This window comes from Pongo abelii, chromosome 18 (genome assembly GCF_028885655.2).
Source record: "Pongo abelii isolate AG06213 chromosome 18, NHGRI_mPonAbe1-v2.0_pri, whole genome shotgun sequence".
Classification (NCBI taxonomy): Eukaryota; Metazoa; Chordata; class Mammalia; order Primates; family Hominidae; genus Pongo; species Pongo abelii.
The window spans coordinates 87,190,595-87,206,878 of record NC_072003.2 but is presented as its reverse complement, the minus strand read 5'-3'; the positions used below and the strand labels follow the sequence as shown (position 1 = coordinate 87,206,878).

The window sequence follows — 16,284 nt, the reverse complement described above, 5'->3', positions numbered from 1 at the left end:
AAGTTCATACAGTTACAAGACTCTAAATAAGACAGCAACCCAAACATACGTTACCAGGTGCCTTGATAAAGTGTGGTACATTCACCGTACTCAGAATGCACAGGAATGAACTCCTGATTCACGCACAGGAACTTCATGGATGAATCTCAGAGTGAGGCTCAGTGAATGAAGCCAGAGTTCCCTGCCACCAGAAGAGTACATCCTGTAGGATTCCTTTTTCTTTCTTTTTTTTTTTTTGAGACTGAGTCTCACCTTGTCACCCAGGCTAGAGTGCAGTGCCACCATCTCGGCTCACTGCAACCTCTGCCATCTGGGTTCAAGCAATTCTCTTGCCTCAGCCTCCTGAGTAGCTGGCATTACAGGCATGTGCCACCACGCCTGGCTAATTTTTCTATTTTTAGTAGAGACAGGGTTTCACCATGTTGGCCAGGCTGGTCTTTAACTCCTGACCTCAGGTGATCTACTTACCTCGGACTTCCAAAGTGCTGGGAGTACAGGTGGGAGCCACTGTCCCTGGCTGTAGGATTCCATTTTGTAAAACCCTAGAAAAATGCAAACTAATCAAGAGTTTCTTTTTATTTTATTTAATTAATTAATTTATTTATTTTTTGAGCCTGAGTCTCGCTCTGTCACCCAGGCTTGAGTGCAGTGGTGCGATCTTGGCTCACTGCAACTTCCACCTCCCGGGTTCAAGTGATTCTCCTACCTCAGCCTCCCTAGTAGCTGGGATTACAGGCACGCACCACCATACCCAGCTAATTTTTGTATTTTTAGTAGAGACGGGGTTTTGCCATGTTGGCCAGCCTGGTCTCGAACTCCTGACCTCAGGTGATCTGCCCGCCTCGGCCTCCCAAAGGGCTGGGATTACAGGCGTGGGCCATGGTGCCCGGCCAATCAAGAGTTTCAGAGTATATATTAGAGATTGCTCAGGGATGGGGGTACAGGAGGGGAGAAAACATTACAGAGTTGCATGAGTAAGCTTTTGGGTTGATGGAAATGTTCATTTTCGTGATTGTGGTGGTTTCAGGGTGTACACACATGTTGTGAAAATTGATTGTATACATTGGAGTTATCTAGTCATATCCAACTAAATTACATTTGAGAGAAAAGGAAAGAAAAGTACCTGGGACACAAAGCCCTTGGCCGGGGATTCTATCGCAGGCCAGCTGCCGAGATGTCCTGCTGTCACCTTATGAGCAGCTTTGCCCCAGTAGCTGCTGAAGCACCGTGCTGTGACTCTGTGACTAGTTCTGTCTGCCACCCTCACTCACCAACCAGCTCCCAAAGACTTTGCTAGTGCCAATGAGTTTTCTTTTGAAACATTATGTAACATTTCTCTCTTTCTCTCTTTTTTTTTTTTTGAGACTGAGTCTTGCCCTGTCATCCAGGTCCAGGCTGGAGTGCAGTGACGCAATCTTGGCTCACTGCAACCTCTGTCTTCTGGGTTCAAGCGATTCTCCTGCCTCAGCCTCCTGAGTAGCTGGGATTACAGGTGTGTGCCACCACACCCAGCTAATTTTTGTGTTTGTAGTAGAGGCTGGTCTTGAACTCCTGACCTCAAATGATCTGTCCACCTTGGCCTCCTAAGGTGCTAGGATTACAGGTGTGAGCCATCATACCCAGCCACATTTCTTTTTTTTTTTTTTTTTTTTAATTTTTGAGACGGAGTCTCACTCTGATGCCCAGGTTGGAGTGCAGTGGCATAATCTTGGCTCACTGCAACCTCTGCCTCCCAGGTTCAAGCAATTCTCCTGCCTCAGCCTCCCAAGTAGCTGGGATTACAGGCGTATGTCACCAGGTCCAGCTAACTTTTATATTTTTAGTAGAGACGGGGTTTCACCATGTTGGCCAGGCTGGTCTTGAACTCCTGATCTCAAATGATCCACCCACCTTGGCCTCTCAAAGTGTTGGAATTACAGGCGTAAGCCACCGCGCCTGGCCACATTTCTCTTTTTAATAAAACCCCCAACCTTCTCTTTGTTCTTTGGACATACTGAAGTTCACCTCAGCCTGTGGATATGCCTCAAAATGTAATTCTATGATTCCCATACAAGATGTTTTGTTTAGAGATCCATCTCTATATTTTTATTTGACCTTGATAGTATTTTTTTTTTTTTTTTTTGAGATGGAGTCTCGCTCTGTCGCCCAGGCTGGGGTGCAGTGGCGCGATCTCAGCTCACTGCAAGCTCTGTCTCCCGGGTTCACGCCATTCTCCTGCCTCAGCCTCTCCAGCAGCTGGGACTACGGGCACATGCCGCCATGCCTGGCTAATTTTTCTATTTTTAGTAGAGATGGGGTTTCACTGTGTTAGCCAGGATGGTCTCGATCTCCTGACCTTGTGATCCGCCCGCCTCGGCCTCCCAAAGTGCTGAGATTACAGGCGTGAGCCACTGCGCCTGGCCAGACTTTGATAGTATTAATACATATTAAATTCTACACTTTAATTTATTGTTTTAATTAGAAGAACATCACTTATTGCTTTATGCTATGACATTGGAAAATCGGCCGGGTGTGGTGGCTCATACCTGTAATCCCAGCACTTTGGGAGGCCGAGGCAGGCGGATCACGAGGTCAGGAGATCGAGACCATCCTGGCTAACACAGTGAAACCCCGTCTCTACTAAAAATACAAAAAAAATTAGCCAGGCATGGTGGCGGCCGCCTGTATTCCCAGCTACTCGGGAGACTGAGGCAGGAGAATGGCGTGAACCCGGGAGGCGGAGCTTGCAGTGAGCCAAGATCGCGCCACTGCCCTCCAGCCTGGGAGAGAAAGTGAGACTCCGTCTCAAAAAAAAAAAGGAAAGAAAAAAATTGGAAAATCTTCATGAAGAAGACGGGACACATGTTTCCAGGTTTCCAATTTGGAACTTCAAGGCTGACAAATTCCATACTCGTTTCTCGTCTTCCCTTGAGGCCCCTCCTGAGTGGGTGGCCCTTCTCATAGGGCAGGGGACAACTGTAGATCCCTCTTGCTCCTCAGCACCCACCTGCCTCACCCCAGCCACCTGTGCACACTTGAAATATATACAGTTTATTGTATATAAGCAACACATAGATAAATCCCTGATTATAGTTGGAAATCTTATTATTCCTCTCTCTGGAATGGATTCAAAGAAGTAGGAAAAATTCAGTAAGGCTGGCATGGTGGCTCATGCCTATAATCCCAGCACTTTGAGATGCCCAGTCGGGTGGATCATGTGAGGTCAGGAGTTTGAGACCAGCTTGGCCTACATGGTGAAACCTTATCTCTATGAAACAAACAAAAATTAGCTGGTTGTGGTGGCAGATGCCTGTAATCCCAGCTACTTGGGAGGCTGAGGTAAGAACTTGGGAGCCAGAGGTTGCAGTGAGCTGATTGTGCCACTGCACTCCAGCCTGGGTGACAGAGTGAGACTCTGTCTCAAAAAAAAAAAAAAAAAAACTTTGTGTTTTGCGTTTTTACTTTCCTAAGCTTTATTATTGTTTCACTTGATTTTCCCAAGAATCCTGTGTAATAGGTGAACTAGTTCATTATTCCCACTTTCCTGCTGGGAAACGTGCAAAGAGCCACGTAATCCATACCACACTTGGCAGAATCTTCCAATCACATTGATTACTCGTGGTGAGGATAATTAGAAGTTAGCATATTTTCCTAAAATTTATTCTATTATTAATAGATTTTTTTTTCTCTTCTGCACTTCAACTTGAAGGCAGCAGAGGGCGCCTGATCACACAAAAGATACACTCTAAAAGTCAGGGGTAAAGATAATCCATGAAAGTTTCAACAATGTGAATTTTACTAAAATAGAGCCTTGTACTTAATCTTTTGACTATTTTAGGATCTGATCTCATTTTAGATGTTCTATTCCCTGTCTTTCTCAGTATGAGAATTTCAATCTCACGTAAATCACCATGACACCTAAAATCCAAGAGCCTTCTAATTTAGCTTCAAGCTTCTTTCAGATAATAAAAGTATTAAACCCCGCATCCACCAGATCCTCCTAAATCTTCAATAGGTCGTACGCTCTCCCTGTCTCCGGCCTGAAGTGGGCACCACTGTAATGTATTGCAGACAGATGTGCTGTGAATGAAGAGCCTTTTTGCTTCAAGTGCGTTGCCTCAAGGTTACCCAGGATTTTTAGAAAAATATTAAAGGATTAGGTATGTTCTTAAAGTCATAGTACACTAGAGGGGACAGAACTATTTCCCCAGGGCAATAGTGAGGATTTAGCCTTTTGTAGTTCATCATGGAAGATAATCATGCCTGGATGCCCAGGCTGGGTTTCTGTGAAATTCTCCAGCTCCTTTCTGCTCAGCTCCTAACTGGTTTTTCTTTTTTTTTCTACCACCACACAGGCTTCCTACAAGCAGTGCCAGAGACCATGGTGGCCTTCAACCAGTGCTATCTTTTCTTCTCATTATTTCCCCAAATTTCATTTTTCTTCTTAAAGAACTAGGTTTACGGACAAGGCTTGGAGTTGGTTGGAAAATCATTCCTCCTTGGCTGCTTGGTGACTAGTCATTGATTGGATCCAAGGTAACTTTTTTTGTTTTCGAGACAGAGTTTCGCTTTTGTTGCCCAGGCTGGAGTGCAATGGCGCGATCTCGGCTCACCGCAATCTCTGCCTCCTGGTTCAAGCAATTCTCCTACCTCAGCCTCCTGAGTAGCTGGGATTAAAGGCACACGCCACCATGCCTGGCTAATTTTTTTGTATTTTTGTAGAGACGGGGTTTCACCATGTTGGCCAGGCTGGTCTTGAACTCCTGACCTTGTGATCTGCCCACCTTGGCCTCCCACAGTGCTGGGATTACAGATGTGAGCCACTGCGCCTGGCCGAGTTAACTTCTTCTTCTTCTTTTTTTTTTTTTTTTTGAGACAAAGTTTTGCACTGTTGCCCAGGCTGGAGTGCAATGGCGTGATCTCGCCTCACTGCAACCTCCGTTTCCTAGGTTCAAGTGATTCTCTTGCCTCAGCCTCCCAAGTAGCTGGGATTACAAGCGCCCACCACCATGCCCGGCTAATTTTTTGTATTTTTAGTAGAGACAGGGTTTCACTATGTTGGCCAGGCTGGTCTCGAACTCCTGACCTCGTGATCTGCCCACCTTGGTCTCCCAAAGTGCTGGGATTACAGGCGTGAGCCACTGCACCTGGCCAGTAACTTTTTTTTTTGAGACGGAGTCTAGCTCTGTTGCCCAGGCTGGAGTGCAGTGGTTCAATCTCAGCTCACTGCAACCTCTGTCTCCCAGGCTCAAGCCATTCTCCTGACTCAGCCTCCCGAGTAGCTGGGATTACAGGTGCGCACCACCACGCCTGTCTAATTTTGTATTTTTAGTGGAGACGGGGTTTCACCATGTTGGTCAGGCTGGTCTCAAACTCCTGACCTCAGGTGACCTGCCTGCCTCGGCCTCTCAAAGTGCTAGGATTACAGGCGTGAGAGCCATCACACCTGGCTGGATCTAAGATAACATCTTTTTTTTTTTTTTTTTTTTTTTTTTGAGATGGAGTCTTGCTTTGTCGCCCAGGCTGGAGTGCAGTGGTGCAATCTCGGCTCACTGCAACCTCTGCCACCTGGGTTCAAGTGATTCTTTTGCCTCAGCCTCCTGAATAGCTGGAACTACAGGTGTGTGCCACCATACCTGGCTAATTTTTTTTTTTTTTTTTTTTTTGTATTTTTAGTGGAGACAGGGTTTCACCATATTGGCCAGGCTGGTCTTGAACTCCTGACCTCGTGATCAGCCTGCTTCAGCCTCCCAAAGTGCTGGGATTACAGGCATGAACCACCGGGTGCCTGGCCTAAGGGAATTTTTAAAGGCTGACTCACACACAAAGTAATAAACTAGATTATTTCCTGATTTATGCTTTCCCTTTGCCAAATTTTGGCTTGTCCTTGTCCTTAATTTGCCTTATTCCTTGATTACCAGTCCAAAGATGACATCTTCTAAGTAGTGATAAGCATTTTTACTCTGCTCTTTCAAATCATAACATTCCATGCACTGCAAATGATTTTGCCATTTCTTACATAATTTGAGGCAAATCCTAGAGTACAATTTCCTAGCAGGCATTTGGATCTTACCCATCTTTATTTCTCAGGCTCCACAAATTGAGTACCCTTTCAGGGTGCTATCATTAGCTCTAGCCTACCAATGAAGAAACAAAAGTCCTCCATGTTAGGACATTTGAGGACACGTCCTTAGTACGTAACAGTGTCTGGCACATTTTAAATAGGAAGGTGGAAGGGGCCGTCTTTTTTTTTTTTTAAGATGGAATTTCGCTCTTTTGCCCAAGCTGGAGTGAAGTGGCTTGATCTCAGCTCACTGCAACCAATGCCCCCTGGGTTCAAGGGATTCTCCTGCCTCAGCCTCCCAAGTAGCTGGGATTACAGGTGCCCAACACCACACCCGGCTAATTTTTGTAGTTTTAGTAGAGACGGGGTTTCACCATGTTGGCTAGGCTGGTCTCGAACTCCTGACCTCGTGATCCACTCACCTCGGCCTCCCAAAGTGCTAGGATTACAGGAGTGAGCCACCGCGCCTGGCCGGGACTGTCTTACTTAGGGTCTGCAAATTCTTGTAACTGTGTGAATTTTTTTTTTTCTGGGAAAAAAGCACTCATTTGATTGGTCTGAGGGGAAAAATTGGGGCTAGCCCAAGAGTCACCCACTTAGTTCTACACAGGGCTAAGCAATGTGCCTTAACAGGGGGCACGTGCACCGTGGGGAAACTCAAGAGAAAACTAGCCGGGGGGCGTGGTGGGCTCCTGTGGTCCCAGCTACTCAGGAGGCGGAGGTTGCAGCGAGCCGAGATCGTGCTACTGCACTCCAGCCTGGGCGACAGAGCAAGACCCTGCCTCAAAAAATAAAAATAAAAAATAAAACTCAGAGGGCACGTCTCCTAGGACACGGGGACAGGCTAGGTGGGGGCACAGGGCGTGAGAATTGGCTAGCATGGCCCGGGTATGTCAGGCGGGGGCTGCCATCTTTTTTGTTTTTTGAAACAGGATCTCGCTCTGTCGCCCAGGTTGGGGTGCAGGGGCGCATTGCTGCTTGGAACTCCTTGACTCAAGCGATCTTCCCGCCTCAGCTTCCCGAGGAGCTGGGACCACTGGGCGCGAGACACCACGCCCAGTTAATTTTTTTTTTTCTTTTGTAGAGATTGGGGAGGGGGGTGTCTCGGGAGCTGGGACCACTGGGCGCGAGACACCACGCCCAGTTAATTTTTTTTTTTCTTTTGTAGAGATTGGGGAGGGGGGTGTCTCGCTTTGTTGACCAGGCTGATCTCGAACTCTTGGACTCAAGCGATCCGCCCGCCAAGGCCTCCCAAAGCGCCAGGGTTAGAGGCATGAGCCACCGCGCCCAGCCCGGGGCCGGTCATCTTCTCCGGGGCCTGTGCTGAGTCCGAGGCCCCCGAGCCCGCTGCCGAAGACGGAGCTCCAAGATTGAACCTCGTAAAGGGCCCAGCCGCGCCTCTAGCCGGAAGCGGCTCGAACTCGGGGCCGGAAGTGACTCCATTTCTGTGCGCCGAGCTCCGCCCCACGAGCACCTCTTTCCGAGCGGAGAGCGCGCGCCGTTTCCTCCCCTGGTGTCCCATCGCGGCTTGGGACCTGACAAGATGGGCAAGAAGGGCAAGAAGGAGAAGAAGGGCCGCGGCGCGGAGAAGACGGCCGCCAAGATGGAGAAGAAGGTGTCTAAGCGCTCGCGGAAGGAGGAGGTGAGCGGGTCAGACCGGGCCTAGCGGCCCGAGGTCGCGGCCGTGCAGCCTCGGCCGACTCCCTGCGCCCCCCGGGGTTGCGGGTCGCCGTGGGAGCCGCGCCGGCCCTGCGGGAGAGCTGGAGGCCGTAGGAACTGCCCCGGCGCCGCGTCCGGGCAGCCCAGACGGGGCCCGCCCCCTTCCGAGTCTCCATGTGTGTCTTTCCGCTTCTCGGAGCTGCCCCCTTTAACGTGCTTGCTTTTCTTCGTATGGTGTCACGGGCGTTTTTCTGCGTTTCCTCCCCTCCTCCCTCCCTCTGAAGGGAGGCTGGGTGGTGAGAAGAGGCAGGGGTTTGGCATAGGAAGACCTGAGTTTGAGCCTGAGGCTGCCTCTGCAAGATGTGTGGTCTGGGAGTAAGACTCTTAACTTTTCTGAACCTCACTCTTTTTTCAAAAGAGGGCAAGTAATCATCACAGCAGCCCTGAGGAGTGAGCAGCAGATGGTTAAGTGAAGAAGGCACTGGAGCCACGGGGTATCCCATAGCAGCTGATGGCGGCCATCACGGTTGTCTCCTTCCCTCTGGTCCTCAGCCCGGGGTCTGCAGGAGGATCCGTCCTGAAGTTGGGGTTGAGTGTTCTGCGGCTGTTGCTCATGGATTCCCTAACCGGGGGCAGTTTTATGGCCCTGCCATGCGCCAGGCACAGCTCCCTGGGCTTTACTCCTCACAACCAGGTCAGTTCCGTAGCACTGGTATTCCCATTTGACACGAAGTCAGACCAACAGGTGAACCATGAAGTGGTGTGGAACTGGGATGTGACCAGATGTCCTGAATCAGGAGCTCTTGACCACATTCCTTTGTCTCTTTTCTTCCTAAGTCATTGATCTCTCCACGTCCTCATCTCTTAAATAATGGGGTTGGACTTTTCCCTCACACTCTTCTTAGGCTCTGACTTACTTTTTTTTTTTTTGACAGAGTTGCTCTGTCGCCTAGGCTGGGACTGCAGTGGCATGACCTGCTGGCTAGGGTTGTGGCACAGGAAGTCAGTTCATCTGTGTGGCATCTTCAGAATGGTGCTTGGCAGAAAGTAAGCACTCAGTAACCAGCTGTTATCTGCTTTCTGCTTTTTTTTGAAATTTTTTTTTTGTGAGAAGGAGTTTCACTCTTGTTGCCCAGGCTGGAGTGCAATGGTGCGATCTCAGCTCACTGCAACCTCTGCCTCCCAGGTTCAAGCGATTCTCCTGCCTCAGCCTCCCGAGTAGCTGAGATTACAGGCATGCACCACCACACCCGGCTAATTTTGTATTTTTAGTAGAGACCGGGTTTCACCGTGTTGGTCAGGCTGGTCTGGAACTCCTGACCTCAGGTGATGCGCTCACCTCGGCCTCCCAAAGTGCTGGGATTACAAGGCGTAAGCCACCTTGCCCCGCCAGTTACCTGTCATTTTTACTCATCTTCATGTCTCCCTCCAGTGCCCAATACTAAGGTGATTGTAACAGTAGCTTCCCTTAAGAGAGAGAGCCTGTCAGGCCTGGGGTTTGTATGTTATCTTAATGAACCCTCAAAACAAACCTTTAAAATAACTGGGCATCTGATTAGGCTAGACCCACAGAAGATCATCTCTTTCTTAAATTCAGCTGTGTCTGTAATGCAACCTAATCACGAGAGTGGTATCCCATTCTTTCACAGTCCTGGCAATTATTGGGGGAAGGGTTGGGGACAGTTTGGAATTCTGCTCCCACAGAACTCATGTATCAGGTCATCTGGTTCGCACCTTCACTTGGTCCTGGCCTCTGCCTGTCTTTCCAGCTGTCTCCCTGGGCTCACTCCAGCCACAGTGCCTTTTAGTGTCCCAAACATGCCAAGTTCTGTCTGTGGTCTTACCTATACCCCAACCATACTCCGTCTGACTCATCTTTTCAGCATTCAGCGTATTGTCACCTTGGAGAGGCTGTCACTGGCTAGGCCACTGGCGTCACCCAGACCCTACAACTTTGCTCTCCTTCAGTCACCCAATGATGATGAGGTTCAGCCAAGGTTAAAGACCGCTGTCTTCGAGTAGCAGCAGCAAAGCTTTCCCAGTACATAGACGTTAGTATTTGAACTGTTTGTTGAATCTCGTTGCGCAAAAAAAGCAAAAGTTAAAAGAATATACAGTATGATACCGTTTAATGACATTTTATTTTTTATTTTTATTTTTTGAGATGGAGTCTTGCTCTGTCACCCAGAGCAAGTGTCGCAGTGGCATGATCTCAGCTCATTGCAACCTCTGCCTCCCAGGCTCAAGCAATTCTTCTGCCTCAGCCTCCTGAGTAGTTTGGGACTACAGGTGTGCGCCACTGTGCCCGGCTAATTTTTGTATTTTTTAGTAGACACGGGGTTTCACCGTGTTGGTCAGGCTGGTCTCGAACTCCTGACCTCAAGTGATCCACCTGCCTCGGCCTCCCAAAGTGCTGGGATTACAGGCATGAGCCACTGTGCCCAGTCCATTTAATGACATTTAAAAATGTAAAACAATACTATACGTTGTTTAGGGATACACATGTGTAATAAAAGTGTGAAGAAAAGCGTGAGACTAATAAGCACCGAGTTCCAGGTAGTGGTTACTTCAGGGAATGTGTGGGTGGGTACACGTGGGTGACACTTTATTCCTTACCCTGGGAACAGTACACAGGAGTGTCTTGGATAAAGTTCTGTAACTTGTGTGTTTTAAATATTGCATAGTTAGAATACTAAGCAGTGTACCCTGCTGACGTTCACCCTGAGATGAGAGGTGGACTGAAGGAAGCACGAGGTGGGGCGTGGCAGGCTGAGAGAACCTGGCGTTTTCATTAAAGGAACGGAGAGGACGCCGGTGTATCTTGGAGAGTGAGGCCGGGTGGGAGGTGAGGTTGGAGAGGTGAGTGTGGGGGAGGGAAGATGGTCTGCAGGTGTGTGTAGCTGCAAGAAGGACACTGAAGGCTAGAAGGAACTTGAAATGTCAGGCTCGGGTGTGGATGGGGGTGTCTTGTAAATGTTGAGAAATGGGCACTGGGACTGAGGCAGGAACACTGGGTTCCAGTGCTGCCCTCTGTGCCGGCACATCAGTGCCTTGAGTCACTCTCGATGGTAGTAAAAGTTGAGACCTTCTTACATGGATAGACTGCAGCTGGTATTTGCTGAGCCCTTGCTGTGCAGGCAGTGTTTTAACCAGACACAAGTCTTGCTCTGGTGGAGCTCATATTTTATTATTTTGTTGGGGTGGAGGAAACAGATAAGCAAGAGAAATATATCAGACACTGCTCCGCAGACAGGAAGGCAGGCAGGTGCGACGGCCCGGGCCTGCGCTCTGAGAGGTGCTGAGGATGTCTGCAGTGAAGTCACGATGGGCTTGTTTAAGTGGAAGTTCTTGTCAGACACTGCTCTGCAGACAGGAAGGCAGGCAGGTGCGACGGCTTGAGCCTGGGTTATGAGAGGTGGGGAGAGTGTCTGCAGTGAAGTCACAATGGGCTTGTCTAAGTGGCAGGTCTTGCAGGGGGAGCATTAAGCGTGTGGAGTGAGATAATACTTGGTGCACACATCTACCCTTCAAGCAAACGCCTTTGAGGTCAAGCTCTGGTTACTTTCGAATGTGTCAAACTCTGCATTTCAAACACAGGCACAGTATGTTACAATTCACAGACGTGACTGAGCCCAGTCGAATCACACTGACTGGAGGAAAGCTGAGCGGGCTGTGGCTCCGCAGTGGGTCCTGGGAACAAGTCTCATGTGTGCCTGCTTGCTTGCCCTAGGAAGACCTGGAAGCGCTCATAGCCCATTTCCAGACACTCGATGCCAAGAGGACTCAGACTGTGGAAGCTCCGTGCCCCCCGCCCTCACCAAGGTGAGCAAGTAGCATTTTTCACATTATATGTCTGTTTCCTTTTCTTCTATACATTGAAAAACTGCTTTAAATAGCACCAGGTTTCGTAAATGACCAGGTACTTGGGACATTTTCATTATTAAAACCTGTTCTCGGTCACTTTCTGCTGAAGAACTGGAATGAGGCTGTTGAGCTTTACTGTCATGGAACCTGGGAGCAGGGCCTCCAGCACAGCTGCTGCCTCCGGGCTCCAGCGCCAACTTTGAAAGCTCCTCCACCGGTCATGACATGTGGATGAAAGTTTTGCCCCAGTGAGCTTTTCTTTGGTTCTTAAGGTATTTTAAAAGTGCATACTGTAGGCAGAAAGCTGAAAATCACTGTGGCTTTTTGATGTGTTTGTAATGCTTTCAAATTCTCATGTGAAAAGTTTGTTAAACATAAATTGAGTATAAGCCATTTTAAATGAATATGAAAATTACTTAAAAATGTTCCGAGTCTGCAGGATTTCGTACACATGTGGGATGAGCTGGAATGAAAAATGGTTTGCTTTATTTCCCTCAGTAGGAGATTAACCTTGCAGGACTTACCCTTTTAATAAAGCTGCTGCAGGCCCGAGTGGAAGCCACGGTTCCGCCTGTCGGGAGTGGGTGGTCACGATTGTGCTGCGTTTGTATTAATGGGGCCATGTGATGGTTCCGGTGCCCAAGTCCCACCCACCTGCCCAGAGGCGGGAGGAGCGCGGTGATCAGCCCCTGAGCAGAGTGAGTGGTGTTGGAGCCACGGCCTTTGGTGATCAGCCCCTGAGCAGACTGAGTGGTGTTGGAGCCACGGCCTTTGGTGATCAGCCCCTGAGCAGAGTGAGTGCTGTTGGAGCCACTCCCAAAGGCCCATGTCCTTCCTGGGTTTTGCTTAATGTCCATTAGGATTTGAGTTTTCTTTTTCCCTTTAGTTTGCATGTCGCCCTCAGGGCCAAATGTAAGTTACACATGGTAAATGTACTTTTTTTTTGAGATGGAGTCTCATTCTGTCACCCAGGCTGGAGTGCAGTGGCATGATCTTGGCTCACTACAACCTCTGCCTCCCAGGTTCAAGTGATTCTCCTGCCTCAGCCTCCCAAGTAGCTGGGATTACAGGCGCCAGCCGCCATACCCAGCTAATTTTTGTATTTTTAGTAGAGATGGGGTTTTGCCATGTTGGCCAGGCTGGTCTCGAACTCCTGACCTTAGGTGATCCACCTGCCTTGGCCTCCCAAAGTGCTGGGATTACAGGCATGAGCCGCTGTGTCCGGCTGTAAATGTACATTTTCATTTGAGTTGTTGGAGCAAATAAATCCTTGATCTTAGGCTTCTGACATATAGCACTCCTGAGGAAAGCCACTTTGAACAGGGATTGGTTTTAGTTTTTTTGTAGAGACTTTTTTTTTTTTTTTGAGGCAGAGTCTCGCTCTGTCGCCCTGGCTGGAGTGCAGTGGCTCCATCTGCGCTCACTGCAAGCTCCACCTCCTGGGTTCACGCCATTGTCCTGCCTCAGCCTCCCGAGTAGCTGGGACTACAGGCGCCCGCCACCACGCTTGGCTAATTTTGTCTTTTTAGTAGAGATGGGGTGTCACCGTGTTAGCCAGGATGGTCTCGATCTTCTGACCTCGTGATCCGCCCGCCTCAGCCTCCCAAAGTGCTGGGATTACAGGCATGAGCTACCGCGCCCGGCCCTGTAGAGACATTTTTTATGTTGTCCAGGCTGGTCTCGAGTTCCTGGGCTCAAGTCACCGTACTTGGCCTTTTACTTTTCTTTTTTTTTTAATGATATTTTAGAATTTTTCCATAAGTAACGTTGCCTGAAAGTCAGATTTCATGTCAGGATATAATTTAAGGTGTTGGCAGTTCCCTGGGTTAGCTGGAAATGCTTCCTAATGGGAGGGAGCAGTTATCCTGAGATTAAGACCTTTTGCTTGGTAACCTTAATAACTTCCAACTTCCTATTTCTCTATCATATTACTTTAAAACCTTGTGAGAATGACCAGTTTCTAAATGAGCATACCCTCAGGATTGGCTCTGATGTGACCTACCTGGAAAATGGTGGTATGATACCAGCTGCCTCAGTACCTCACCTGCCTGTGCGGCGGAAACACCTAGGCTGGTGCCGCTGGTGGCTGGGTGGGGGCCTCAGTTTGGGCCCTGTGTAGATGGTTTCCGAAGTTGTGTTTGGTACTTTTCTGCAGAAAATCAATCAGTATTCATTGAGAAAAGATTCAGGGTCAGAGGAATTTGGGAAACGCTGTTTACTCTTTTTTTTTTTTTCTGAGACGGAGTTTCGCTCTTGTTGCCCAGGCTGGAGTGCAATGGCACGATCTCGGCTCAGTGCAGCCTCCCAGGTTCAAGTGATTCTCTTGCCTCAGCCTCCCGAGTAGCTGGGATTATAGGTATGCACCACCATGCCTGGCTAATTTTGTATTTTTAGTAGAGACAGAGTTTCTCCATGTTGGTCAGGCTGGTCTTGAACTACAGACCTCAGGTGATCCACCCGCCTCGGCCTCCCAAAGTGCTGGGATTACAGGCGTGAGCCACTGCACCCGGCCTATTTATTCTTTTTGAAAAGTTTTTTTTTCTTCCTCTTTTCTTTTTTGAGACGGAGTTTTGCTTTTGTTGCCCAGGCTGGAGTGCTATGGCATGATCTCAGCTCACTGCAACCTCTGGAGTCAGGCTGGCCTTAAATTCCTGACCTCAGATGATCCACCCGCCTTGGCCTCCCGAAGTGCTGTGATTACAGGTGTGAGCCACTGCACCCGACCTAAAAAGTTTTTTTATTGTGGTAAAATGTTTAACAAAATTTGCCATTTTGTTGTATTTTTGTTTGGTTTTGGTTTTTTTGAGACGGAGTTTTGCTCTTGTTGCCCAGGCTGGAGTACAATGGTACGATCTCGGCTCACCGCAACCTCCACCTCCCAGGTTCAAGTAATTCTCCTTCCTCAGCCTCCCAAGTAGCTGGGATTACAGGCATGCGCTACCATGCCTGGCTAATTTTGTATTTTTAGTAGAGATGGGGTTTCGTCATGCTGGCCAGACTGGTCTCGAACTCCTGACCTCAGGTGATCCGCCCGCCTCGGCCTCCGGAAGTGCCGGGATTACAGGCCTGAGCCAATGTGCCTGGTCAAAATTTGCCATTTTAATCATTGAAACTGTGCAGTTCAGTGGAATCACTTCATGCCGCTGTGCAACCATTAGCACCATCCAGTTGCCACATTGTTTTATCCCCCCAAACAGAAACTCTAGACCAACCTCGTCTAACTGGTGGCCCAGGACGGCTTTGAATGCAGCCTGACACGTATTTGTAAACTTTCTTCAAACATGAGACTTTTTTTTAAGCTCATCAGCTATTGTTAGCGTTCGTGTATTTTATGTGTGGCCCGAGACAATTCTTCTTCCAGTGTAGCCCAGGGAAGCCAAAAGATGGGACAAGTGTCTAGACCCTTCAAGGGTCGCTCCCTATTTCCCCTCCCCCATCCCCTGGTGACTTCTGGTCAACTTTCTGTCACTGTGGCCTATTCTAGGTATTTTGCGTAAGTGGAGTCATAGAAGTGTCTTTTTATGACTGGCTTCCTTCACCTGGTATGTCCAAGTTCATCAGTTCTGTGGCATGTGTGAGAAATTTATTTCTTCTTATGGCTGAATCCTGTTCCATCTCTGGGTATGCCCCATTGTGTTTGTCCACTCATCTGCAGACCAACACTTAGGTTATTTCTACTGTTTGGCTTTTGTGAGGCTATAATGAGCACTGCATACAGGTATCTGTTTGAGCTGATGCCCAGGAACAAACTGGTGGATCATATGGTGATTCTGTGTTTAGCTTTTAATACTGGTTTATTTCCTGCAGAAATTCCCAGCCTATGACATGTTTCTATGCAAATAAATCCCCAATAGAAAATAGAGTTCTCAGATTTCCCAAACTCACTTGACCTTGAAACCTGTTTTTCCTTTGAGAAGCATCTTTTGGAGTTGGCATTATGGAGGACGCCTTGGGGAACACCGTCTTAGAGGATTCTGAAGGGAGAATCTTTCCCAGTGATTCGCCAGATTGTCACTGTGTCTTTCATTACTTTCAACTGAAGTGGTCCTGTGTATTTATTTATTTATTTTTTCTTTTTTTAAGACAGTCTTGTTCTGTCTCCCAGGATGGAGTGCAATGATGCAATCCCGGCTCACTGCAACCTCTGCCTCCCGGGTTCAAGCGATCCTCCTGCCTCAGCCTCCTGAGTAGCTGGGATTACAGGTGCCCACCACCATGTCTGGCTAATTTTTGTATTTTTAGTAGAGACGGGGGGGTTTCACCATGTTTGCCAGGCTGGTCTTGAGCTCCTCACCTCAGGTGATCTGCCCGCCTCAGCCTCCCAAAGTGCTGGGATTACAGGTGTGAGCCACCGGGCCTGGCCTGTAATATTATTATATAATTTCCTTGTAGCTCTTCTTTTGTTCTCATGTGAAATAAGTAGAAAGTTGTTTGTATTTTCTAGATGGAAGATATCTGGCATGTATATTGAAATACTTAGATATGGACTTTTTTTTTTTCTGATGGAATCTCGCTCTGTCGCCAGGCTGGAGTGCAATGGCACGATCTCAACTCACTGCAACCCCCATCTCCCAGGTTCAAGTGATTCTCCTGCTTCAGCCTCCCGAGTAGCAGGGACCATAGGCACGTACCACCATGCCCAGCTAATTTTTCTATTTTTAGTTGAGACAGGGTTTTGCTATGTTGGCCAGGATAGGCTCGATCTCTTGACCTCATGA

The 16,284-nt window shown here is 48.4% G+C and overlaps 1 protein-coding gene across 16 annotated transcripts in view; it reads left to right on the top strand.

The window, feature by feature from the left end:
• Positions 1-6,967: 6,967 nt before the first annotated feature.
• The window catches only part of KLHDC4 (kelch domain containing 4), a 71,108-nt gene continuing 61,791 nt past the window's right edge, over positions 6,968-16,284 (top strand). For 5 of the 16 annotated variants that reach the window (XR_008514333.2, XR_008514332.2, XR_008514330.2 and 2 more), the window contains exons 1-2: positions 8,141-8,396; positions 11,433-11,524. Coding sequence is in view for 9 of the 16 variants with exons in the window: in XM_054533141.2 (XP_054389116.1) it covers positions 8,214-8,396; positions 11,433-11,524 (275 nt within the window). In the remaining 7 variants the exon portion in view is untranslated. 16 annotated transcript variants of the gene reach the window in all.